We start from the raw sequence: 25194 nt of genomic DNA, 5'->3' as shown, positions 1-25194 counted from the left end.
TATTGCTTTTGATTCTGCTCTGCCCTTAGGAGGGAAAAGAATTCAAAGGTAGGTAAGTCTCTTGTGCCTGCTTTTGTCTATTAGCATGCTATTCTTTTCAGTTGAGTTACCTTAGCAACAAGGCTGTATTTAGCTTTGTAAGCTGCCAGATTTGTTTATTCCCCATCAGTAGTATAAGGAAAAGCCAAGTAATGTTTAAACAGTTCAGAGGCACATTATCTACTACTGTATTGGTTTGGCCCATAAAACAATCGACTGCTACAGGAAGAAAAACAAGCTACATTCTTGCCCTGCTGAAATCATGAAAAAGATCCATCTCCAACTCAGCTTCTGACTTGGGATTTCTGCCACATCCCTCAGTGTGCCAAAAGTCCAGAGAGTGCAGGAGCATAGCCTTGAACCCAACAGATTTGTGTACCTGACATCTCTGCATAAGTAGTCAAAGCTGAAAATGTTGAGAACACATCAGTCATAAATGACTCACGTTGTACTAAAGTCTACAAAGTCTACAGTGCTTAAGATGTGTGGTTCTGACCACCGGAAGGTCTTTCTCTTCAAAGCCCTATAAATACAGTAGTTTTGCAGAGGTGCCTGGAGAGAGGTTGGAGGGGGAACAGAATCAGGGATTCTCCTCTCCCTTTATTTGAAAAATTTAATCACTTCCCAAAAATTTGTGTAGAAGAGGAAAAGACTGGAGGAGTTAACTTAGTGAATCTTTCTCAGAGTGCTTAAAAGATCAGTTAATCAAAGCTTATTTATTTATTTATTTATTTTTACTTCAGAGTTGAGCTGGAAAGCTTCTTTTAAAGGAGATTAAGAAAAATTCAGCTGATTGAGTTATTAGATTCATAACACTAGACATTTAGAGCTTATACATTGGAAATCACTGTACTTCAAAACACTGCATCATGGCCATTCTTCCTCAACTTATCCGTTAGAGTTTGGTGTCCCAGCATTCATGTTTACTCCATGTTTGTCAATGTGACATTCACAATCATGACAAGTTGTAGGATGATGCCTTTTTTTTTTTATTTTTTTTTTAACAAGTAATTTACCAAAATCACTTGTATAAATGCAATTATACAACATCAGTTTATTTTCCTTCCTGTACAAAAATGATTCTACAGGCATGGTTACTATAGAACGACCCATGGTGGGTAGTGGGGAAGAAGAGTTGGAAAGGAGACAAAAAACAGTTGTACCTGTTTAATAATGGAGGTAAAATCCTACAACTAAGCACAACTTATGAGTTCAAAGTTTTGCAGCAACTAATACTGTTAGCCCTCACACAAGGGGTTCAGTTTCCTATTTCCTTTGCTATATGGTAGTGTCTATGTGCTCTGCTGTGCTGAAATCCCTACCCCTAATGTTTATTGTCCAAATAGAGAAGGTAAATATAAAAAAAGTAAGGGCACACAAAAGTGAACGGTGTTTGCAAGAGTTCCAGCACTGATCAGAAGCAGTGTAGAGGAGAAAGCTATACTGTATAGCAAAATAAAATCTATCAGTAGACAGTATCTGACCAGTCCCCCACTCAGAATCAGAAGTTAAGTGTATTTCCAGATTCTAGTTACACGTAGCACCTTCTGTTATGCTACAGTGTCTCACATTTGCAGATTCCACTTTGTTTGAAAAACAACCAGTTTAAAAACTGAAACAACTCAGACCCTGCACTACTATTCAATCTGATACTCCTGGTTTTATTCTTCACTACACTTATCATAACAGCAATCTGAGCTATCCATAAACCAGGTAGAGGCCAGGTATATAACTTAATAACTTCCTGCTCCTGCTTTTACCTGTTGCAGCTTTTAAAGCCAGTCATAGTGTTGCTGTAATAGCTGCTTGTGCACCAGTGTTGCTGTTGCATCCTCCAAATAAAAGCAGAACCTACCCAACTCTCTGCACTGCACTGGGGCAGTGGCTTGCATTCTTGTATTCAGTTCAGTCTTTCTGATCTTTCTTGGGGGTATGGATTGCCTACATGTATAAGTCTTTGAGCACAACAAGTGTTAGTGTTAAAGGCTTGAACCCAGTTCCCTCTTATTGTCATTCTGTCATTGGTAAGTGACTTTATTCCAGAGTGACAACACTGCTGTAGAAGTAGAAAACTTCTAGAAGAAAGTCAGTTATTGTGGACAGAGTCCCACTGTAGCACTCAGTACTGGAAAGAACCTACACTATTTGGGTTTTCTGAGTGTTTCAGCCCTCCAGACAGTGAATAAGCATCACTGTTTGATTTGTTACTGTTCCCAATTTCTGGATCTGCATCGTTAAGTTCTACTGTGAGGAATTCTTACCTAAACTGAAAGTGTTTGCTTTTTCCACATTTGCAGAGAATGAGGGCTGACAAACCAAACGTGGCTTTTGTCATGTGCTTCCTTAGAAGTATTCTGCTTTCTTTAAGAAAGCACGTATCATTACTAATGCTGTAGGAGCCTACTGTATACGTGCCTGAGAAAGCAAAGGCTATCTTCAGCCATCACAAGACATGATCCCAGCAGGGTTTGACAGCATCATAACAGACCTGGTGGGCTCTTGTGAAGCACTGCCTTTACTTGGGGGCAGCTAGGGCAAAACCCGCTTCCTGTCTTAGAAGCTGAGCAGTTACAAGTTACAGCCTGGCAAACTACAGCAAACCAAAACAGTGTTTCATTTCAGCATGCAGAGGTGTAAGCACTGGGATTTGAGTGCTTGATTTCCAGGTAGCTGATCCTCCTTTGCATAGGGCAGCAAGTGTGAAACTTGAAAGAATCAGGGATTTTTGGTATAGGTATGTCCTCTCACTACCAATTGGATATGACAATTATAATGCTACTGGCCTTGTTTAATCTCTTGTTTAATCCTTGCAGCCATGTACAGTGTTATATTTATAGTATGCACCACATCAATTTCAAGCCTCTTGTGAAGAGCCAGACTACTACAAAGAGACTGAAGTGTGAATGAGAATCAAGCTCAGAGTTCCTTTCCAGAGGAAGAATTTTCATGATAACCTTGAGAGCCATCTTAACATGGCATTAACAATTAATTTCAATATGGAAATGTGCCTTCCCTGCCAATATAACTAGTGTCACTCAAGCAATAGCAGAATGACAACAGCTTGGATAGGTAGTTTCAGATTTTCTGTGAAGTGTCTTACTTTACAAATGCTGTCATTCTGCATAGGTACAGGAGCAGAAATTGCAGCCAGGGTATGTTCTTGCCTTTATAGAAGGTCTGACTGACAAAGCTATAGGAAAACTCAGTCATCTAGCCTTCATCCCTTCTCATTACTGTTCTGCAGTGTCTAACGTGTTGTGGCTAGATGGATGTGATAGGTGAGTTCAGAGTACCCTCAGCAGCCACTGAGGTTGGCAGGATGTTGAACACCTCAAGTTCATAGTCTTTTTTACAAGAATATGAACCTTATTTTCCCTGTACATTGCACACTTTTTTCAGGTTGAAGTTGTGGCAGTAATTCAGATTTTCTTCTACAAAGGAAATCTGCATTACTTTGAACACTTAGTTAAATCAGAACAATAGACTTTAGTGTTGACACTATATTGTACTCTCTTCGGAGACAGGCTTACTTAAGTCTTATTTCAATACTGATCGGTTAGAAATTGTACACAAAGGTTTGCACTATTTTATAAGATTTAAGATGCAGGGAAGTTCTCTGCAGGATACTGTTTTCCCTCTCTGTTGAGGGAAGGGTTTGGCTTTGTCTAAATGTGGAGATGTAACCCTGTTTCATTTTTCTGTCAGACCCATCAGAATGGACAAGTTTACAACTTATAAAGAAGTCCTTTCAGCAGGAAATTCCTGAAGCCATAGCCTCCAGCTACACACGTACAGAAGAAAGATCTCTGGCTTTTGGGTGGAGCACAGAAGTGATGTTTTTGGACAGTGGTCTCCAGCTAAAAATGATTTTCCGCTGTTAGAAAGAAAACAAAACAGCTCAGATACTTCACAAGTCAAAGATCACTTGAGCTTGTGACAGAGGGTACTGGAGCTTCTCACATTGTGAGGTCAAAAATTACTACCCTGGTTGAGTACGATAGAAAAGTCACTTCCACTTTTGCCTGCTTATATGAAGTAGGATTCAGAAGAAAAATGTTCATCCTTAATCTTTAATTCTCCTTATTAAAGTGTTTGGTCAATTCTTTGGTGTCAGACAAGGTTTGAGGTGTTCGTAGAATCTCAGTTAACAGGAGAACAAGCAGAGGTTGAATTTCTTCCCCTTTTTCATGTTGTTGCCCTTCATTAGCAATTAAGGTGAGGAAAAGCCATGGGAGGATCAGGAGCAGATTTTATTATCAGAATAAATGGGAGAGTGAACCCCACCATTGTGGTGGAGCAGGTAAAAAGAACACTTGAAACTTAGTACTGAAAATACATCTGTTTGGTGGGGGATGGAACAGAAGAATAGAACAGGGGAAAAGTCACCTTTTTTAATAACATAGTCTTTATCTTCCAAGATCCTCATCTGTCAAAATGTCCTTTCTCAGTCTCTGACCTCTTCATATTCATTATATATCCTTTGGAATCTGAGAGCTCCTTTCTTCAACCACAGGAGGAATATGAACCTTTTGGAGCTTCCTCTTTTTCATACATTTTTATTGCCAAAGACAGAGCTTGGCCCTATCTTGCCCTGTTATTTCTACAACTGTTAACAGCATGACAATCTCAGGTTTCTGCTCTGCTTCTGCCTGATCAGCATTTGGGTGTAAGACAGAAGCAACATACAACCATTGCACCGTGTGATCTGGCAACCTATTTCTCCAGCCCCAGCTTGAATTTACAAAGCTGAACGAACATTTGTCTGTTAAAAGGTTTCTTCGCATAGAAACATCGACTTCACTGCACCAGCTTACCATCCTTGTAGCAGCAGCCAACATTAATGGAAAGAAGACACTTTCTCCCTTAGTAACCTGAACTCAGATTACCATATAGTGTTAATGCTTAGCACCCCACAGTCCTCAGAACCATTTAACCCCTTATTTGTGAGATTTGTTTACTTCCTTTTTTTTTTTTGTAGTTCTGACTTCTAAAATAAGTTTGTGATGTTCTTAGATATTGAGACTGCATTGTTCCTAACTGTATCAGCACAACAGTAACCTTACTGTAGCATTTCTTTCTTTCTGCTTGTACTGTCTTTCACCACCAAAAAAAAAAAAGAAAAAAGAAAAAAAACCTTTCAGAAGATACACAGTGGATTATTTGATATGATCCAGCCATATGCCTTCCCTGTCCTTACCACAAGCTTTATTTTCATCCCTCTCTATTTGTGTGGTAAAGGAAAGCTGATAAAGTCATTGTCACTGTACTCTTGAAATGAATTGTAATATCAGCCAACCTGGTGAGCATCATGTACCACTTTGATAGCCTGAAGGTCCATCTGGCTTATGCAGAAAGCTCTGACTGTTGCAGAGTTGAGGATATAGTTAAAATGCAGCTTAACTCTATGGCAAGCCTAAAACAAGACAGGAGTCAGGGCTTCTGTGGCTCCCAGGCTGGATGTGGCTCTGGACAGCCTGGTCTAGTGGTTGGCAACCCTGCGCATGGCAGGGGGTTGAAATTAAATGATTCTTATGGTCATTTTCAACCCAGGACATTCTATGATTGTATGACTTAGGAGTTCTCTCCCCAAACTTGTTTTTTTCATACAAGTGAACAGTCATTAACTTTAATGATTTCTTGCTTCTGGCTACAGTCTAAACACATCAGATGCTCCAAAGTAATGCCCTCTTCTCAAACAAAGGGAATGATCACAGACTGTAGATCTGCAGGACCTTCTGGGGGGGCCTCTCCCTCTTTCTTCTCCCTTTCTTCTCCACCTTGTCGACTCTGCCAGTGTAGTCTTGCCTCCTTCTTTTGTGCTGGCAGTAGCATTCACCAGATCTTCCTGCAAGCAGGTTCAGCTCTCAGATAGCAGAAAGCAGGCCAGTGTTTTTTGCAGGGTTTGTTTTCTCCTGTTTGAATGAATTAAGTCAAAGCATACAGAAATCTAACAAAATAAGAGCCAGCATGAGGTAGGCAGCAGGGGGAAGGGAAAAAAAAAATGGGAGATGAGACTTTTTCCTCCTAGCAGCTATGGCCCACTGAAATTTACCAGTTCACAGATTTGATACCGTAAGTGTAACCATGTTAGCTATCTTAACTGCACTTCAGGTGTGCTTATAGAAACCAGAATAAGAGGATTAATTCTGGATACGCTCTGTCCATTAGTCTTAGTTGTGAACAGCTGTTCATGTGATGTTTGCTTCTCTGTGAATAAACACAGTTGAAGTACATACCACCTTGTAAAAAATGGGGCTTGAGCTTGGGAAAAGTTTTCAGCTAATAGAAATCACAGAACCATTAAAGTCAAATAATAATCATATGCTGGAGAAATTTTAGGCTAACTTAATCAGCAAGGAGTAGAACATCAGCTGATGTCAGAGGGAGTATGATTATTTTGGCACAATCTCTTTCTCTTAAAGCTATGTTTGTTTCCAAGTCAGTCAATAGCCATATTTAATGCATTTTATATAATGATCTCCAAGGAAAACTGTGGATGGGTCTTGTAGAATGTTTCTGTGTTTAAGAGGCTTTGGTAGTTGATATGTGAAGAGAGGTAGCTCTACTTCTTTGTCATGGGCCTCACAAACAACAAAGGTCTTAGATGCAGTGTATATTTTAGGGAATATTGCATTGCAGATGAATGTGATATTCTGAACGAAAAAGGTCGTTAGCATACGCGTGCTTATATTGTTAGCAGTATTGTTTAGTCTAAGAGGGTGCAGATTTAAGAATTATCTCACCACTGCAATATCAAGACTGCCAGTTGTGTGTCTGTCTTGGAAAACTGGTACCATAGAAGTCATTTCTTAATGATTGGACAAGTATCAAAATGTTACGAACCTAAAATCAATAATGTTGAATGTACAGATCATGATGATATGGTATTTTAAGTCTAAGGAGTATATATATTGCCATCATGTAGCCATTAGGGATTATTTATATGCCAGAGTTCCCTTAGGTGTGTATTCAGAAGACTGTGCCCATAGACTTTAAGTAAATTTGAAAAGAAGAATTTGTAATCCATGATTTCAGTTGCACAGTGACTATTGACTGTCATAAGGGATTCTTAACAATACTGTGTCTACTCTTTTTTGTAACATTGCTGAAAGGAGTGCTATAAATGTGGGCAGTAAACAGCTTCTCAGCCAGAAGAGCTGAGAAACTGGAAAGGAGAAACTGAGTTTTATTATGCCAAGGAGGAGTGGCTGAGACTTGGATGCTTGTGCCTCATGGAAGAGAGTCTTAAAACTGGAGTGAGGAGGCATGCTTGCTGCTATCCAAGAGATTTTGTCTCACTCCTCAAGCCCCAAAAACTCCTTGTCTCTTCTTACTCACTCTCTTCAGAGCTCTGCCACCACTTTGTTTTCCTGTGTCTCCCATTAGCCCTGGTAGCCAAGCAGCAGCCAGCGTCTGGATGGGCTGACAGCCCTCAGGCTTTCCTGCTTCTCAGCTGAGTTTAGGACTTTACAACACATGGCTGTTACTAGCCTAAGTGCCTCTTGCACAAGTAGGACAGTCTTTATGGAGGATGTTTTGAGAACCAACTAACTACAACTTTTATCTTCATTGTGCATAAGTATAAAAATCCCCCTAGAAGCATCAACCACAGGAAGAAAGTTGTAGCCATTCCTCTCCATTTGAAGATATAGCTGCCCTAATTCCTATCTAATTACATACCTCAGTCTTGCCGAAAAGTACTGCTGAGAAAATGGAAGAGAACGTGGAAACATCTGCTTTCAGAAGCCCTGCTGCATGGCCACAGCAGTTCACCACCTTCCCACTTTGGCTGGGTTGTTTGTTACTACATTGTCTTTAAGCCTCTCAGTCCCAGTTCTCTCTTCAACAAAATCCCTTTAGTTTCAGATTGTACAAATTTCAACCATCTGAGTTCACTTAAACAAAAAGTAAGTGTGTGTTAGGGGGAAATTATGTTTCCTTGTGCTACACAGACATACTTTCTAAGTAAGCCATAAAAAACCAAAAGGCAGGGAAATTGCAGCATGCCCAAACAATTTAGATACCAGCCATGACTCAATTCCCTTATTGAATCTCACACACTTTTAAACTTGCTGGGCCTCAGAAACATCCTTGTGCTTTCTGCTGTAGTTCACTAGCTAACACACACCCTGTGGAGAGCCGTGCCATTTAACTGCTCGTACGGAAGCCTCCTGATAGCCAAAAGTGATTTAGGCTTCCTCGAGGCATTCACAGCATCCAGACTTTCTTCAATCAAGTGGTTAAAACTTAGGAAACAGTATCCACAAACAAGTCCTTTTTCTGGGTTTCTCCATCCTTCCTGAACATACATTTAACAGTCTTGACCTTCCTGGGGAATGCACCTTTTGGTATTGTCTTTACTAGCCTTCTGAGGAGGCGTCTCTTATCCCAGCTGAGAAGCTCCTTTTAATTGTTAGCATTGCCTTTTCTTGCATTTTCATGAATTTCAGAGGCTGTAGTCTACTCCACTTGGGTTCTGATTTACTCTATATTCATTACACTGACTAAGAGATATCAAATGGTGTTTGACCCATGGTGTCTGTTGACCTACTAAAGATAGATGTGGGTAGCTTCCCCAGCAGCCACCAGGCAGGGGCAGGCCACCACAGGCAGGGTGGTGGGAGGAGGTGGAGGAACTGCTTGGCCCCTCACCACTCCGCCTATAACCTGGCACACCCAAAGAAGCTGCTCCTCTCTATGGGTGGGTAGGAGCAGGACATGCAGCCCCTGGCACCTGTCCAGGCAGGAGTCATTTGCCTTAGGGCTGTTCAGGAGTGAGCTGAAGGGGAATGCACTCCTGTCAGTAGTGGAGAGAGGGCAGGAAAGGTTAGGCGCTGGGTGGGTCACAGGCAGTGGGTGTAAAGGAGTACTTCTGTATAGCTGCTTAGTGTCCAGGTTGCCACCAGAGAGGTGGTAGATGCCCCATACTTGGAAATATTCAAGGTCAGGCTGATCAAGGGCTCTGAGCAACCTGGTCTAGCCGTAGCTGTCCCTGTTCATTGCGGGGAAGTTGGGCTAGGTGACCTCTAAAGGTCCTTTCCAACTCAAATGATTCTGTGATTCTTTGATTTAGTTGCTGCTCCTTTGTCAGTCAGGGAGACCCCTTCTGACTTTCTTATTTTATTTAACTTGCAATCTGTGCAGAAAGGTATTCAGGCTGTAAATAATTTATGATTAAAGACAAAAAAAAAACCCACTGAATGTGTTCACGTTAACAAAGGTCTACCTTTTGAAACCTGTATTAAGGCAAACTGATGCAAGTACTTCACAAAGTGCTTCCAAGCTACTAGTGCTAAATGCTTTTTATTTCCTATTTGCAGTGTATGAAGACACAGTAGCCGTTGTTGAATTGATATATGCCAGCTCATTAAATTATTGCAACTTAGTTATATATTTTTCTGATTGACAAGTGTAGCATTTAGTCTGTAACTTGGATCCAAGCAGAATTTTCAAGAATTTTCAATTTTCCTATTGAAGCAAACAAAAATTTAAAGACCTAGGGTACTTTGGCGGTGTGGGTTTTTTTGTTGCTTTGTTGGTTTTTTTTTTTTGCAAATTTCATCAGCCTGCTAAATACTCTGCAAGTCTGAGCAGCTCAGTTGGTTTAGAATATGGGATGAGGCCCTTGATTGCCTGGGACTTTCTTGTGAAGATCTCAGGATGCAAATCTGAGTTATTCTCATTTGAGGAATGTTAATGTTCAAGCTTAGCCTGAATCCATTGTAAAAATTAAGTGAACAACAAAAAACAAATTTGCACTTGAATACATCCTCTTCTGAGTGTAGTTACAGCAGTATTCTATTGATTGTGAATAACATTGCAAGTTGCAAATAATGTGCTGAAAGTAAAGTTTGGGGCAAATAATATCTCTGCAGAACTGTAAGTATTGATTATAAGTTAATATAATCAGATGATTTCTGCCACAGGTTGCATGTTCAAGAATATAAGTCTGACGTTCATATGTTTGTGTGGGAGAGCCACCAGAGAAGGTCTCTCCTAGGACTGGCAGTAGTGACACCATCAAATCCAAATGACTGACAGTAGGACACTGACACCATATAGCACTCCCATGCTGGGGCCATGTACCAGTCAAGCACCTCAGCAACCTCCTAGCACAGTCTGAAAGCACTGCTTCAGCCACAGAACTACATATCCTTCCTCTCCCCACAAGTTTTTAATAAATTCATGGCTTGACCAAAACGTGTCTCTTTTTTCCCCTGACTAATTTATAGTGTCTAATATCTACTATGTCTAAGTCTGCTATCTAATAAGTCTAATATCTGACTAATGTAAGTGAATGTTTTCCAATTTGAAGCAGCTCCCAGCAAGACAGACCTCTGTAGAGATGAGCTGAAGCTCATCTACACTACAGGTTTTTAGCTCTGTTTGAACCTTGCAAGCCTTAGCAGAAGCCATAATTATTTGTATACATTCCTGGTCAACTGACTGAAGTAAGCCCTGAAGCATGCTTATGGGGAGGATTTTCATAGCTCTTAGTTTATTGGGGATCCACGTGAGTCCCCTGCTCCACCCTAAGTAAGCCCCCCGAGCTCTAGAAACTGCTCTTGGCCAAAGCACCATTCTGCTACCATCAAATCCAACTCCAGTAACAGTTGTTAGCTACCCAACTGCAGAGGTGGGTACATCAGTTTGGTGTCCAGTTGGCAGATGAGAAGTGAGTTTTCCATGTGGTACCTTGCTGCCAGCTCATGGCTTGTGTGGCCTTGGTGAGTGATTCATTGCTGGCCTAAAAAGTCATGCCGCCTTTACAGTGATTTGAGTGAAGTAAACATGGATATCTTCAGGAAAAAAAATATTGTAGATATTTGAATGTAACAATATTACAGTGCAGCTCTGATCGTTTGGCAGAATATACCCTGAGGAGTCAGAGCCAGTAGAATTGAGGAAGGATAAGTGGTGTTTAAAGATTTTTATTTTTCTTACTTAAGATTCCTGATGCTTTTTTTTTCTTACACAGCCTTTCAGTTCAGAAATGAATTGCATGTGTGTCACAAAACTACTTATGTGGACTCTTCCTACCATATTACCTGAGCACCTCCCACATTATTAAAAGGCTCAAACCACTGCAGCAATATAATCTCCCTTCCCTCATTCCTTGTAAATGAAATCTAGAAAATAAGGTTTTTTTTCAAATGCATGCATGTCTAAGAGGTTAAATAAATTTGTGTGAAACTAGTGGAAAGCTTGTAATTGCTTGTGCCCAGTGCTGTACAAGCTGTTAGAAGCAGCAGCATTCAGCATTACAGCGTTTAGTTTTAGCCAACTTACCTTCTCTTGGTGTAGGTGCCTGGGCCAAGTATGCAAGCTGGGGCGAGAGGAAAGTTTCTATGTATCCCTGCACAGAGAAAGGGCCAGTCGAGGCTGGTCATTAGAGAATGAGTGGGAGAGAATTATTTCTCAGATCCGGTCCTGGTCCTAGCTAGCAGTACTTCTTTCCAGTCAAAAATTCTGAATGTCTTCTTCCTTTCTTTTGCCTTCTTGAGAGACAATACAGGTTTCAGAAATAACAGTTTGGAAGTGGGAAATGCCATCAATAATGTTAATATCTCTAACCACTTCAGGTACACTCACTGAATGTATTATTCATATGCCTTTTCAAAAAGCATTTTATATTCTCAGACTGAACATATCATCATATCCCCATTGTGAAACATACCAAACCAAGACAGACAGGAATAGGTAGGCTGTCAAGAATCTATTTTAGCACCTGGAATCTAGATGTCCTTGGTTACCAGTCCTCTAACCATTGCAACAAGCCATGTCTGTGATATTTTGCCTCAGGTTTTACTTTCAAAGTGAAATACAGCTACATCGCCAGCTGAGTGATCTGGCCAGTTCATCTATAAAAACCCTGTTGTTTCTGGCAGCAGCAGAACCTCTCGCTCTGTGCAATTTGCTTTCTGTATTTCGTAGTTACTTCTGCACACACACGTTGCAAGCAGGAAGTAGGAGCAGCTCAGCTCTTGTCTTCCCCTGTCTCAAGAGACTGCCATGAAACTGAAAAACACTAAACTGTAACCTAAGTATCTGTTAGACCTTTAATTAGCGACCTAAAGAGTGTTTGCCAAGAGGAAATTTTAATTCAGTTATTCAAATAGAAAGTATTTAACCTCTCAATAGCACTCAAGTAATTATAATGCTTGTGTTGTTTTTTTTTCAGGAACTGTAAAAAACAAAAATCAAATTGAAAAATGATAGGAGGCATCATTTTTATGTGACATGGAACAATGAAATTCTCTGTTTGAAAGGAAAGCTGCAGCATTGCCCATGCCTCAAACCCCTGTAGCTGACACAGAAAGGAGCAGCCTCAAGCAGGGAAAGCAGGTTGCAGATTGTTGATTTTCCCACTGAAACAGCCTGAAACAGCATCGGGGCCAACTGTGGTGGTTTTATGTGCGTCACTACAATAGCAAACACCCAGCAAAGATCAGCAGGTCATTTCACACAGCTTGTAATGTGATAAAGATGCTCAGTCAGTGGCGGGAGGACTAGGATGCATCAGAAGAGGCTGTATACTCCAGTACCTTTTGCAGATATTAGTCAATACCAACCAGGCTATCTGCATTTCAGATTGCAGCAGCTGTTTCAGCCCTAACTCTCACTGTTCTTTCACTAGATATCCACTCAGAATTTTCCAGAATTAATCCCAAGAAAAAAACAGTATTTTCTTTCTTCTGTTTTCACAGACTGTAGGTTGCTTTGGGATTATGTTTATCAGCTGCTTTCTGACAGCCGGTACGAAAATTTCATCCGATGGGAAGATAAGGAATCCAAAATTTTTCGGATAGTGGATCCCAATGGGCTGGCCCGGCTGTGGGGAAACCACAAGGTAAGGGAGCAGTGTATTTTCCCTCCTATGGCACAGCACCTTTTATAACATCACAGGATTTACTTATAAACAAGGGAAAAGGAAGGAAGCGTGTGCATATAAACCACTCCTGGAAGGTTATAATCTTTCATTGTACTTACGTTAGAAGTATAAAGCATCCAGCCTCAAGCACTAAAACTTACCCTTCGCATGAAGAACCTGTTGTTTTGGTTCAAAGGCATTCGGTTATAAATGTATTTAATTATAAAATTACCACAAATGCAAGAATTAACGTTCCTTCTCTCTCAAAGCATCTCTTTTCTTCCTGAAACCCGATGCTAAGGATGTTCTGGTTAAGAAGTGGTCTGCAAGGAGCTGTGTACAACACCTCAGCAGGAGCTTCTTTTCTATGTTCCTTTCTGCTCAGATTTCACAAAAAGAAAGGCTTCTGTCTTGTGATTGACAGCAAATGCTGTAAGATTATGCACTCCTTTGTAACAGGTTGATTCTGCTTTGTTCACTGGAAAAGAGTTACTGATGTTTGCAGTTTGGAGCTGAGTAAGTGCAGACATATCTGAGTACAGATACACGCTCCTATCTTTATTAATGTATGCATACGGTTACAGTCATATAGGTACAGTCAGCACAGGCTTATAAAAGAGAAACTGCTTGACCAATGTGATCAACTAGGGATAAATGAACTATGATGAAATTACTAGCTCAGTGGAGGCAGGGAGAAAGTAGATATTGGTTACCTTAACTTTAGAAAGGCTCTTGAGACCATCCCTTCTATAATATCCTTGGACAAACAGATGAAGTATAGACTAGAGAAGACAACAGGAAAATGAATTAAAACTGGCTGAACTGCTTGTCTGAAAGGGTTGTGATCAACAGCACAAAATCCAGTTATTAGTGGTATTATGCAGAAGATTGATTCTGGAGTCAGTACTGCTTAACACGTTCATTGATGACATGGATGATGGGACAGAATGCGTCCTCAGCAAGTTTTCAGTTGATACTTCAAAAAAAACAGCAGCTGAGAAGAGCAGTTGGTATCCTCACAGAGTTGTGCTGCTGTGCATGACAGACGTGCACATAGTGAAGGGTTAATGAGAATCTCATGAAACCTAACAAGAGGAAATGCAGAGTTTCACACCTGGGGAGGAATGACCCTACGTTTGGAATGTTTTTGCCAGAAAAGTGATTAGATGCTGGAACAGGTTGCTCAGGGAGACTGGAGTCTCCATTCTTGGAGTTTCTTGGATGTGTTCAAAACCAGAATAGACACTGGCCCAAAGACCAGCTCTAGTTGTCCCCACTTTGAAGGACTGGACTACATGATCTCCAGATATGCGTTCCAACACCAACCATTCTGTGATTCTGTATATGAGTGAACATAATTTAAAATGTTGATAAGATCAAGATTTTCTCTCGTGACATGATTTACATCTCTCTTAGAGGTTTTGGGCTGTGGTACTGGGAATGAAGAGTTCTACCTCCATGCCAATAATCAAGTCTTGCCATCAGGTCTTGTTTTAAATGTCTAAAATTGAAGCTACTTAAATTACTAGTCACTTGGGATGCAGTAGCTTTTAGTGTACAAGAAATGGGAAAAGCACATACAGTATTTCAGGGGTCTTCCCAATGATCACAGTCTACATTTTGCAGAGAAATCATTGACATTCTTCGTGTTTAATTACTACAGGAACTCTTAATAAGGCTTTCCTTAGCAGAGCAGCTGAGGTTAAGGCAGGACCTCAGGGCCGTTTTAGACAGGCAGTTCAGACTCATTTAATAAATCTAGATGAACGCCACAGGTGATCTTGGACCGACAGTACTGTGCCAAGCCAGACTCTTACCGTGAGGGCTCACAGACTAAAAGCATGCTTCTGCTCGTTTGTCTTGTTTTGCCTACGGCAGGGCAGCTGCTCTATACTCATGCAAACATGGCTTTGACAGTGTGGTGCCCTCTCAGCTGGGACTTTCTTCACCTGTGTGGTAACTAGTGCTCTTTGTACCAAAGAAAAATGCTCTTCAAGCAGATGTAGCCAGGCAAGTACTATGGCAGCTGCCCACTTACAGCTCCAAAATGAAGGGGAAGTTCTGCCACAGTGGCAGATGTACAACCTAATGGACTTCTTGATTTACACCCCTGTAAGGAGAGGACAAACAGGCTCTCAATCTCCACAGTACTCTGTAAGCATTAACTAGTTAATGGAGGGGAATCCCAGAGGAACATTGCTCTTAGCAGGGGTTGCTGACAAATGCAGTCTATTAGCCATTGTTCTTACATTTTACAAAAGGTGGTTTCATTAAGAACAGGCCTGTCACATATCCATATAGAGTGAGCATCTCCACCTAGAGTCTCTTTTTGTGGTTGATGAAGCCTTTTGTTTTGTGCGATCCAAGAAACTGCAAAAAAATGTCACTCGGAATTTTTGGTAGACTTTCTCACTTAAATTGCCTTGTATGAAAAGAAATCTAGAAATTTCTACTGATGAAGGCTGGAGGCGCAGAGTGGGCCTGCAAACAGCAGAATAATGAAACGTGATTTCTTGAACTGACCTGATTATTTTAGCTAGCTTGTGATAGTTCTGCAATTCATTTGGGGGCTTAGGAAGGTTTTAATGAGTCATCTCACCACATTTTCCCCTTTTCTTTTGAAAAATACAGAACAGAACAAATATGACTTATGAGAAAATGTCCAGAGCCCTACGCCATTACTACAAACTAAATATTATCCGGAAGGAGCCAGGACAAAGGCTTTTGTTCAGGTAATCTTTTTTGTTATCTTTGCTGTTCCTTTTGAAAGACAATTAGATTTTGAAGGTGGAAGATGGAACTATGTGTATGATATTTCACTGCCACAGTCAGAACATCAGTGACAATGGGCACAGATTTGTGAAAGCTGTTCAGACCAGTGCTTCCCAGCTTTCAAGGCAACTGCACCAATTTAGGAAAATACAGGCATTTTTCAGTTATCAGTGGAGTCAATAGAAGTGTCTTTCACTCACTTCAAGCAGGCCCTGCTATTTTTTAAGACTTGAGCTATATGATTTGTGATCTTATCAAAACCCCTGGAAAGTCCAGTCCACATTTAACTTCTCAGATACAGCAGCTGTCGAACACTAAGTAGGGATCTGACATTTCCTCAGGGGCGTCAACATCGCAGAAGGGAGGTGCTGACGAACACATCTTAGTAGAGGTGCCTTCGAGGAAGAGAGGGACCTGCAAGAACTGTTCGTAAAGCCTGAAGCATCAAATTTGATGATATGACCAAGAATATAAGGAAGTAGGGCCCTAAACAACACAAAGCAGGGAGTTGTTGTATGAACTTGGGTACAACTGGCAGAACAACTGAGCGTAAGCACTCCATTTCTCTGCAGGGAAGACAATGGAATCTAGTGTGTAATCCTGACCCACAGAACACTGAACTCAGCCCAACAGCTGCTTTGGATCCAGTCTGGATTACTTGTCTGGATCCAGTAATGTTCATAGAGATTATATCAATAGAAAGGCAGTCTTGGAGTTTCTTTTCAGAAAAGGAACTAACAAAATTGCATTGGCTATGTACAGCTGAAGAGGTTTCTGTGGAATGTCTTGTTGATATTCATTTTAGAAAGAGAATGAAATAGGAAAAAAAGCAAGTGAGGAGATCGCAGGCAAAATCAACTGTATTATTTTAATTCTTTTTGGCAAAAAGTTAGTGTTGCTCCCTAAGGAGTGGTACCAAAGGAGCCTGGATTGGTGTGGCCTTCTGTGAAGATTACACTTCCTGGGGGAATTCTGTGGTGCTGAGTAATGCGTGTGCTCCTCTTGGAAACTTTTCTTTGGTGGGAGCACAAATAAAGCAGGAGTCCATCTCTCCTTGACCAGGCTGCCTATTTTCTCTGAACTGTAGAAACTTACTACCTTTGGAGATCTCAGTTCCTCTGTCAGATTTGCCCAAAACTGACCAATGGATTCAAAGGTCACAGAGCAGCATAAAACATGAGCATATAAACTTCATTTCCTTTGGAAACTGGAGGGGGAAACAAAACATAGCATTTTTTGCACAATTCCCAATAAAAACTTACTGATGTTGTTTTCTTAGACCAATTTATATCTGCAGAGAAAAAGAACAGCTGCAGAAAATCAAGCCATTAATGTGCCTTTCTTGGCTATTTCTCATAAAAGAAAGGATTGGAAATGTGACTTTTTAAGAAACATGCAGGCAGTTGTCTCGTGCAGATATCTGTAGAGAGCTTTATCTAAAATGGAGTGAGGGAAAGTTTCCTAGTAGTTTGGCTGAATACCTTTTGCAACAGAAGAGGTTATAGATACTATAGATACCATTTCTTCATTAGCATGAAGTTCTGGGCTGTTTGTTATTTATTTTTTTAATTTATTCAAATGCTGTAATAAACATCCATACTTGGCATTCCTCAATGTGAATTAATAAACAGACTAGAAGGAATACCCAGAGTTCTACTGTACAGTTCTTATCAGGCCATCTCCCAAATGATTTAGGAAACAGAACAAGCAGAAGATAGGGAGGGCAGTAGGATTGTTCTCTCTTTTGGTTTCATCCTCATGTAAGATAACAGGACAAGCACAGGGTTTAAATCAGGGCACAGTTTGGCCTGTAGGCTTTGATGAGCTTTCACTGGATAGCCAAGGACTGATTCACCACTTCTGTATGCTAGTTTTTCAGTGCCATAACACCATTTATATCAGCAGAGTTCTTCCAGCATACAAATGGGAGTGACACAGCAGTGAGTCACAGACAATTTCTTTTTCCTAAATGCATATGTGCATATGATTTCCAAAATTAGAAGAGGTGGCAAGAGGTTAGTTCCAGGCTGTGCTGTGTGTTTGCTGAGAGGCTCTGGATTTTTCAAACTGGAAGCCTGAAGCTTCATAACCACAAAAGCAGAAGGGGGAGGCAAGTCTTAACCCATGAGCTTCAGCACTGATTGATATTAACAAGGTTCATCTCAGATTGTTTTGTTTTCACTGGAGCCAGGATATCAAGGGTCTCATCAGCCTGAAATAAAGTCAGCTCCTCTGATTAACACATTTTGTACTGCTGATGTTAGACAGTACCTCATTAATGAAAAAACACAAAATTTTGTAACACTTCCAGTACAAACATGTCTCATTCTAATTTTTCCAGAAGTACTTACGAGTTAGGAAAGTGATTTGTGTTTAGACTATGATTTTATCCTTCCTGTGCCATTCTCTCTTCCTATGCTGTTAAATCCAGAAAGAAAAAGCAGAGGTCTTCCTTGCTGCCTCTTTGCAGTGGTACACAAAAGCACCCAGGCAAAGATCAAGACTGCAGACTTGACCTGCAGGCTGGTGAACATCCTTCCCCATTCCCTATGCTGCCATGCCTCCCTAGAGGTAGTTTCTGTTTCCAGCCCTTTGCAGACTTCGCTGCAGCAAGGCATGGTACTGGGAGCTGTGGCATTCATTTACAGAGGACGCTGCGATGTTACAATTTCACTTGCCTCCAATCACACAGGAGAAGACTGCCTTTGTCTAGCTTAGCCTACAAGATTTTTCTCTTGGGGCTTTTTCCATTTCCCAGAGCTTGTTCTGACTCGATCCTTGAACCTTTCCAGCCCTGCTTCAGATTTTCATATTCCCCTTCACTCACCTACACACAAGCCAGCACAACTAGTAGTCTTTTGCCTCTGTGTCTTGCAGGTGCTTTTGCTTTGAAATGTGCTGGCAATAAAGACCATTCACATGTCTTTCACCAGACTGCATAAATGAGTGGACATGTGGCATACCGTCATCTTACATGGCAACAGCAAACAGTATGAGGAAGAAGAAGTAAACATCATGCCTTGGAAAAGACTGTGGGATTTGGTTAAAATTTGGACCTTCAAAAAAGGAGAGCAGGAGGAAATGCTTGTGATTTTTTTTTTTAAATTCTTCTCCATGTATGGAGGAGGAAAGAAGCCAGAGGGCTATGGAGAAACTGGGAAATAGCAAGTGATATTGGAGAGTATAGAAAAGATATTTCTGGGGAACTGTAGAGCTCAGAGAGTTCAGCATCTTTATGAAGAGAAGGGCTGAGAGCACTGGAAAATCACTCTTGTTTCTGTGCTTTTCAGGTTCATGAAAACCCCAGATGAGATTATGAGTGGCCGAACAGACCGCCTTGAGCACCTTGAATCCCAGGCACTGGATGAACAAATATACCAGGAAGATGAGTGCTGAAGGGAACTGGTGCACCACCTCTGTGGGTCTATGTGAGAAACATCTGCTCGGATGGCTGGCACGGTTTGGGAGGGGAAGCAACCCTACAGAAGCAGTAGTGGGGGTCTCCGCTTAGCTTGAAGACCATGCAGGACCTGAAGCACCTTAACGAAACAAACTAACAGGCAGAAGTGGTGCTGGCAGAAAAGTAAATGGGAGAAAGCCCGGACTTACGCACTACTTCACTGTTCCTACAAAGCCTCCCTCAAGTTCTTTCTTTCTTTTTGGTTTAAGTTTTTGTTTTTTGTTTCTTTGGGTTTTTGTTGTTGTTGTTGTTTTTTGGTTTTTGTTTTTTTTTTCCCCCTAATAAACATGTAGTTTGACTTCCCTTTTCTCACATAGGGCAAAACGTGAGATTATGCTTTTTTCCTTTGGAAGGCTTTCCTTTGGGAACAGAGTGTTCTTACTTCCAAGTCTCATGAGGTAACACCACGTGAAACAACAGTGACACAGAAGGGATTTGCTCACGGGTTCCAGTTTGCTTGGATCAATTTCTTTGTGCTGTGTTTGGTAAATGTACTGAAGCTACCAAAAGAATTTACCACACATATCTGTCAAGCAAAGAGGAGTCACCCTTCACGTGTCGGCTGGGATAGCATCCCAACATAGCTCGGGCTCGTGAATCCTTGAATAGCTATTAACTTCAGGCATACGGACCAAAACCAATCACCTAAGTGCTCCAGGGAGGAGAGAAATAAATGTGACAAACCTCTGCAATAGACCGATGTTGACATTTTCCCTCCCTCTAGCAAAGGGGTGATAGAATGGAGTGGGGGGGAGAGGGACAGGGGCAAGTATAAATATATATGTATATATGTAAACCCCACAACATATGCACAATGCAGAATTTTAGCTCAAAGGCTTTGATAAAAAAGCAAAGGGTAAAATATCTGAAGTCACAGAAGGAAGGTTTTGTTCTTACATGTGCTAGCAATTTTGGGGTGAAGGGTGAAGGACTTTCCATTCTGAGGAGAATGCAGAGGGACCCATCACATGGTTTATACTGCTCAGAAACCACTCCAGGATCATTTTGTGCTCCTGGAGAGACAGATGATTCACCAATATAAAAACCAATGGTAGAGAACTAGAAACCAAATAGCAATAGTGATGCCTTGGAATTGATTTTGTCTTTGTTTTGGAGTTTGATTTTCTCCCTTCCATGCCTCCCAACCCTTCCCCACCACATGGCTTTCCCAACTAGGAATCTTGTCTCAGCTTGCCTGTTCTTAATGTGATTTAAAAGACCAGAAAAAAAGAAATCCCAGATCTATGTTGCTTTCTTGGTTTCGTTTTTGTTCTTTGCAAGATGCCCTATTTTTTACACCTTCTATTTGGTTTGCAGCATGAGGGTGCTTTGCAGGAGGCAAGAGCCGTGCCTATGGTGGTTGCTCAGGCTGGGAAACTCAGTCGTCCTTAATGCTCAGTACTAGAGGAACTACTGGCCCTTTGCATTTCACACTGCTTGGGCTACCATGACAGGGAAGTGTGGTGTCCAGTTATCCAGTGATCCATCAGCAGTGGTGCACATAGAGTAAAGAATGCAACTGAGAAATTATACTTGCAAAGAGCGAAGATATACAGAGAAACTGCAGGAATCACATGATTACTGGAGGAAAACAAGTCCACACTAGTTCATTAAAAACAGAAAGCCTCTTTTATGGGAAAATGCATGCTAGAAATAGGAAAAGAAAAAAAAAAAAGAGGATTAATCTAATCAACTTCAACCAAAAAAATAAGGTACATTTCCCATGACAGTGCTTCTATTAGCTATAAACCAGCACTGCATTTGATCTTAGCACATATTTAACAAGAGGGTTAATCTACGCAGAAAAAAATAGCACTTGGCAATGAACATTGGCCTGTATGTTTAAACAAAGTCCAGTCTCACAAAAGATGTTATTGAGTCACAACTGCAGGAGGAAGGGCTTTGTTAAGGGTAAAGATAGGCATCATACAACAAGAAGTTTTGCAGAGCCAGTGTCTGATGAGGAGCAAGAGGGTGTACATCTCTCCCTGAGCTCTTCCCAGGCACGTGTTTTTATTACAGTATGTCACAAGTCTGAGCACACAAAGTGCTTGACTTCTGCCTCAGAAGAAAGGGCACATGAACGTGCATCAGAAAGCTGAGCAGATGACCCATCACTGCTACAGCTCTGAAATATTTAGAGCTATGAGATGGAGGCATGGGGAGAGACCCCCTGCTCAGAGGCCTGAAACCAGAGGGGCCACCACAATGACTCCAACCCAAAACCTGGGGGCCACAATGATAACTGACCCAAGGGCACTTGGTTGCAGCCGTGCCTTGGGAGCTGGGTGTATGTCCTCCAACTGAACGTGGAGCACAGAGAGCATCGGAATACGTCTTCCTGGGGAGGTCAAAGGAATAACTTAGAGAAGATGGTGAGTGACAGATGAAGTGAGTGTCAGTGTAAAGGAAATCTCTCGATGGTATCTTCTGTTTCTTAGGATGTACAGCAGTAGGAAAAAAAAAAAAAAAAAGCACAGTTGATATCCTTTACTTCTCTGGCTGTGATGACTGCATGCACTGCATCATTTCCTTGCTCCAACTGTTATGAGATGATGGGGAAGAAAGACAATAGGTACCTTCTATTTGAAGCGTTTTGCTTTGCTGAGCAACAAGATTTTGTTATGGTCAAGGTGCACACAGGGGAAGTAGAGGCAGTCCACCAGCGTAAGCCCAGGAGTTCACCAGGTAAGCTAGCAAGCAGTTTGTTTTCAGCACTGGTAAGGCAGGAGAAAGCAAGGAATTCTAAAATCCCACGTGTTGTCCCAGTGGGAAAATTTGTGGAGGGAATTTAATACAGAAAATGTTCACCTTTACCAAAAATACGATCATTTTCACTTGCAGAATCAAGTCAAAGGGAAAAAAATGTTGGAACTACCTTCCTGTTCGTGTGTAAAGACATCTCAGGACAACTACTTCTCCCTCCCTGTCATAAAATTCACCCAAGTCTCAGACTTGCCAGAAAGAAAATATCCTTCAAACATGGAGCAGGCTTTTCCCTTGGACCCTGCCTAGCCTCCAGCCACTGCGTGCTGCAGGCTGAAGCATGGATGACATACTGCTGGGGCTTGAGACGTTGTGTGGAGACCTGTGAGACGTGAACTGTTCCTAGGGTCTTGTAAGCAAGGTTATCAGCAGTGGCTAAAAAATATAGAAACAGGCTACAACAGCTGCAGTAAGCAGATTCCCCTCTACCTCACCTCCAAATGGCAGATCCGAGGAGTGCAAACTGCATTCATGTTCAGAGCTACAGAAACACCTGTTGAATGTGCAGGCTAGCACAGGCAACACTGTCTTTCCACCAGCCCTGAAACCCACCTCCCCTCCCCACTTTCTGATTTCCCAGCACAGAAATTGCTAGCAACTCAGCAGCCAAGCTTTCTGTCTTTTCCTCCAGCAAGTGGGAAAAGAAATACTCAGCAGAGCTCAAGAAATACTCAGCAAAGGATCTCCACGCTGCAGTTAAGTGGGACCGTCATTGCCTTCAGTGTGCTGCAGCTCCACAACTAAATATTTTCTTGAGTTTTGTGATTGATGTTGGACATTTTTTGATGGCCTCTCCATCCAAAGAACACTACTGGTGCCCTTCCTGCCCAGACTGCAAATCCACAAATCCATGCGTGCATTCTCCAGATCTCTTTGTCAAACTGCAACCCTGTGCAAATCCAGAATGCATCAGTTTGTGTTTTTTGGGGTTCTGTTTTTTTTGTTTGTTTTTGTTGGTTGGTTTTTGTTTTTTTTTTCCCCAATAAAATTCTAGTCTTTTCATCAACGGTGATTTTTTTGTTTGTTTGTTTGTTTTTAAGGTGTGGGTTTAAGGGACTGAATCGAATGTAACAAAACAAAAACAAAAACAAAGCCTAATCTCAGGGCCAGTGAGTTGCAAATAATTTTTAAAATGCCTGTAATTACATCATCTCAATAAAAAATTTAATATAAAAATGGGAATAACAAGTTTTGTTGGTGCAATCATTGCTAAAAAAAGGTCCTTTCTTTTTAAGAACTCTGGTAGCTAAGTAGATACAGTAGACAGCAGCTGGTTTCAGTCAGAAAAAGTAACCTGCGGGATTTCCATGCCCAAACGTGCATGAGTGAAGCCTGCATCTTCCCTGGGAAGCTTTGTTTGGAAGAGGTAATGCTGTCCCTTGAAGTATTTACTTTGCCTTCACCCTTACCAATCAGCAGAGTACTGCATGAGTGCCAAGATGGAAGCGTCTGCTTCTCTCCCCTTCTGCAGACTGTACGGAGGGAAAGCTCAGAAGTGAGGAGGTGTGGTAACCGTTGCAGCTATCGTGTCCTCCTAAACAGACCAGCTCAATTTTGAGGACAATAACAATTTCCATAGCTTTCATCTGAGCAAGCCAGTCTAGAAACAGAAAGCCCCTAAATGCTGCTGTTCCAACAAAAGGGAGTCCTCATCTTCCTGTTTCACTTTGAAGCAGGTAAGATGCAGGGACCCCAGTGACACCATGTTCTCGCTGGCAAGGAGACAGCATGGCAAGGCATCAGGCACTTGCTGCTGTCCTTTATTCCCTGGACAGCCCTTTCCCATGCTGAGCAGGCTGTCAGCGTCTATAGCAGCTGAGTAGTCACTGCCATGTCACAACAAGCAGTGAGGCCACATCTGGCACTCTCTGTACTGGGTGAAGTCATGCGGATCCCAACTACGGCTTGGGATGGACCCATGATAACCTGGCTGATCTGTGGAGTTATCTGCCCAGCTGCTTCTCACTTGGTATTTTTTCTTGCTTTTCTTTCACTGTTGTTTTTAAACCACAAGGTAAAGAATAAGCACTGAACGAACTCCTTTTTGAGCCAAGACATCACATGAGAAGGAAACAATGTGTTTTGCTCCACAACTCTGCCCCTCCAGGCTATTTCCCTTCATTTGAGAAGAGGAAATAAGTGTATCCTACATACCATTGCAGCTTTCTGTTCGCTCTAAACAACAGTTAACATCGCAGGGTGAGAGTGTATGGAGGAAGTTTTTGGTGTTTTTGGCTGTCACTGCCTTGAGCAACAGTTTCAGAGCTGCCTCTTGAACTCAGAGATCTTAGAGAATATGCTTTCTGGGCTGCAGCAAAGGAACACTCTAAAAGCAGGTGCTCAGTACATCTTTTCCTCTCTAGCATTAATTCAGCTCTAGAGCTCCTATGCCAGTACCACCACCAGGATGACAGCTGGTCCATGTGCTTGCAGACCATGGCTGCAACACACTCCACAGTGATGACCAGAAGAGAAGTGACAAGGGTGGCAAAGTAGGCCTTTGGTTACAGCCCATGCACCCCAGAACTCAATGGGGCTGCTAGTAAAGTACTGACTGCATCACTTAATTATTAGAAATCCATTCTAAAGTAATACTTTGCAGAAACTTTTTTACTTCTCCCATATGAGGCTCCACCTGTGAGGCCCATGCAAGCAAGGACATTCTTCTTTCCCCAGAAAGATCCTGAAGTGTCAGAGGTAGTGTGCACATGTGTTATGCTTGCTTGCTGCAGCTCAGAGAGATGTGTCTGTTCAGATGGACTGGAGAAAAAATCACCTTCACCAATACTCGGAATCACAGAATCACAGAATGTCACTGACTGGAAAGGACCTCAAAAGATTACCTAGTCCAATCCCCCTGCAGGAACACCTAGATTAGGTCACACAGGAATGCGTCCAGATAGGTTTTGAATGTCTCCAGAGAAGGAGACCCTGCAACGTTTCTGGGCAGCCTGTTGCAATATTCTGTCATCCTCACTATGAAGAAGTTTTTTCTCATATTTGTGTGGAACCTCCTGTGTTCCAGCTTGCACCCATTGCCCCTTGTCCTATCACTGGATGTCACTGAGAAGAGCCTGGCTCCATCCTCCTGACACTCACCCTTTACACATTTACAAACATTAATGGGGTCACCCCTCAGTCTCCTCTTCTCCAAGCTAAAGATACCCAGCTCACTCAGCCTCTCCCCGTAAGGGAGATGCTCCACTCCCTTAATCATCTTTGTGGCTCTGTGCTGGAGTCTCTCAAGCAGTTCCCTGTCCTTCTTGAACTAAGAGGCCCAGAACTG

The 25194-nt window shown here is 41.8% G+C and overlaps 1 protein-coding gene across 7 annotated transcripts in view; it reads left to right on the top strand.

Annotated features, from left to right (window-relative positions):
* ETV6 (ETS variant transcription factor 6) overlaps positions 1–23084 on the top strand; it is a 131780-nt gene extending 108696 nt beyond the window's left edge. For 6 of the 7 annotated variants that reach the window (XM_052690469.1, XM_052690470.1, XM_052690468.1 and 3 more), the window contains 3 exons: positions 12747–12889; positions 15542–15642; positions 18973–23084. In XM_052690469.1, the coding sequence (XP_052546429.1) occupies positions 12747–12889; positions 15542–15642; positions 18973–19078 (350 nt within the window). In that variant the 3' untranslated portion in view covers positions 19079–23084. The other variant, XM_052690466.1, reaches the window with a different exon arrangement.
* The last annotated feature ends 2110 nt before the right edge of the window (positions 23085–25194 follow it).

This window comes from Tympanuchus pallidicinctus, unplaced genomic scaffold (assembly GCF_026119805.1).
Source record: "Tympanuchus pallidicinctus isolate F22 unplaced genomic scaffold, pur_lepc_1.0 scaffold27, whole genome shotgun sequence".
NCBI lineage: Eukaryota > Metazoa > Chordata > Aves > Galliformes > Phasianidae > Tympanuchus > Tympanuchus pallidicinctus.
Note: the sequence above shows the minus strand (reverse complement) of the source record. Positions and strands in the feature narration are given on the sequence as shown.